This window comes from Chinchilla lanigera, unplaced genomic scaffold (assembly GCF_000276665.1).
Source record: "Chinchilla lanigera isolate Chin_1 unplaced genomic scaffold, ChiLan1.0 scaffold00098, whole genome shotgun sequence".
Taxonomy (NCBI): Eukaryota; Metazoa; Chordata; class Mammalia; order Rodentia; family Chinchillidae; genus Chinchilla; species Chinchilla lanigera.
This window is the reverse complement of record NW_004955499.1, coordinates 604,344-606,079: the sequence shown is the minus strand read 5'-3', so window position 1 is coordinate 606,079 and position 1,736 is coordinate 604,344. Positions and strand designations below refer to the sequence as shown.

General features: G+C 70.3%; 1 protein-coding gene across 1 annotated transcript in view; it reads left to right on the top strand.

The window, feature by feature from the left end:
- The window catches only part of Ppp2r3b (protein phosphatase 2, regulatory subunit B'', beta), a gene marked incomplete at both ends in the record, with an annotated part of 9,934 nt that continues 8,198 nt past the window's right edge, over positions 1–1,736 (top strand). The window contains 1 exon segment of the mRNA XM_013505589.1: positions 1–129. Coding sequence (XP_013361043.1) covers positions 1–129 — 129 coding nt within the window.

Genomic DNA, 1,736 nt, shown 5'->3' with positions numbered 1-1,736 from the left:
GCCATGCGGCTGCGGGAGTGCTCCCTGCGCCAGGACCCCGACCTGCGGCAGGAGCTGGCCTCGCTGGCCCGCGGCTGCGACTTCGTGCTGCCCTCCCGCTTCAAGAAGCGGCTCAAGGCCTTCCAGCAGGTGGGTGGCCGGGCAGCAGGTGGTGGCCGGGCCGCTGGCGCAGGAGGGCCATCGGGCGGCCCCGGGGCAGCGCCGTGCCCGTGCGTGTGTGTGTGTGTGTGTGTGTGTGTGTGTGTGTGTGTGTGTCTCGCTCTGTGCGGCCGCCACCGCGTCCCCCTGGCCAGAAGCGAGGCGGCCCCACTTGTCCCGGGACGCGTGTGCGGCCGTGCCGACCCGGTGTGGCCTCCGGCTCTGGGACACATGTGTCCCCACTGTCCCGTGCACCCCGCGGCCCTGCAGGGAACCCTGGTTGGGGCGTGAGCTTGGGGTTCGCATCCGCACCCCGGCACTTGCTTCCGCTGCTCCACTCCATGTGAAGTCCTGACGCCGTGACTGACCGCAGGCGGCGTCTGCGGACTTCAGGGCCCCTGGGCTGGCCGGCGGAGGCCGTCTGATGGATGGCTTGCGTCAGGTTTTCTGAGCCGGGGTCTGGCCGTGGAGTCCAGGCTGGTCTGTGACTTGGGCCAGAATCCTCCTGCCTCAGCCTCCTGAGTGCTGGGACGTCGGGCGTGTGCCACCGCGCTGGGCTGTGCTTGTTTTAAAGGAGAGTGACCTTTCTCTGCGTCTTCGAGTGAGGGCGCTTGGTCTCCAGGTGCCTTGCTGGGTGACAGGACCGGTGTCGGTACTCACAGGTCCCCAGGTGATGCTGGTAGTGAGGGGTCCCTGCTGCGCGCTGTTGAGTGTTCAGGGCCCGCTGCGGTGTTGGTAGTGAGGAGTCCCCGCAGGCCACGGTTGGTAGCTGGGACTCCACGTCCCAGTGTGGGTGTCCGGGGTCCCCCAGGGACACTGCGTGCTTGGAGACCCCTCCCCGGCCGGGCCGGGCTCAGCTGTGGAGGCTGCGGTGAGCACCGCGCCTGCGCCCCGGGTGGAGGCCCTGCGTGTCGGGCTCGGGGTGGCCGGCGGTTTCCTTCACAGAAGGCGCTTTTGGGGGAAGCTCTGGTCCGTCTCAGGGGGTTGGGCTCCCTGCCTGCCGTGCATTCCCGTGTTTTGGATTGAGGGGATGTGCGGTGTTCAGGCACCTGGAGCCTTGGGAGAGGAATGCGGCCGGCGTCCAGCTGGGGGCCTCTGCGGGCCCGGGGTGGGGCCGTCCAAGGGAACCAAGGGGTTCCGTGGGGGGCGGGAGCGTGTCTGGCAAGCCAGGGTTCTGGCTGAGGGCTCAGCATCCCATGTGCAGGGTCGGGGTCCCGTGTGGGGGTCGGGGTCTCTGGTACGGCTCAGGGTCCCAGGTGTGGGGTTGGGGTTCCCCGTGCGAGCTCAGGGTCCCATGTGGGGGCTCAGCGTCCGGAATGGGAAAAGGCGGTCCCGCTGTGCAGCCCAGCCTGACCTCAGCCGTGTGTCTCCTGCCTCAGCCTCCCGAGGCAGGCTGCCCGGTGTGCGCCCCTGAGCCCCTGGCTTCTGAGCCGCCCTACCCGGGCTCTCGGCCTCCGCCCCGTCCCCCGGCCGCCCGAGCCCTCAGCCCCGTCCGGCTGCTGCCCGCCCGCTCACTCAGCGACAGCGGGTCCCTGGCCACCGTGTCACCGGGCCTCGGAGGTGACGGCCCTGCCTCTGCGCCCGCGCCTGGGTGCTGC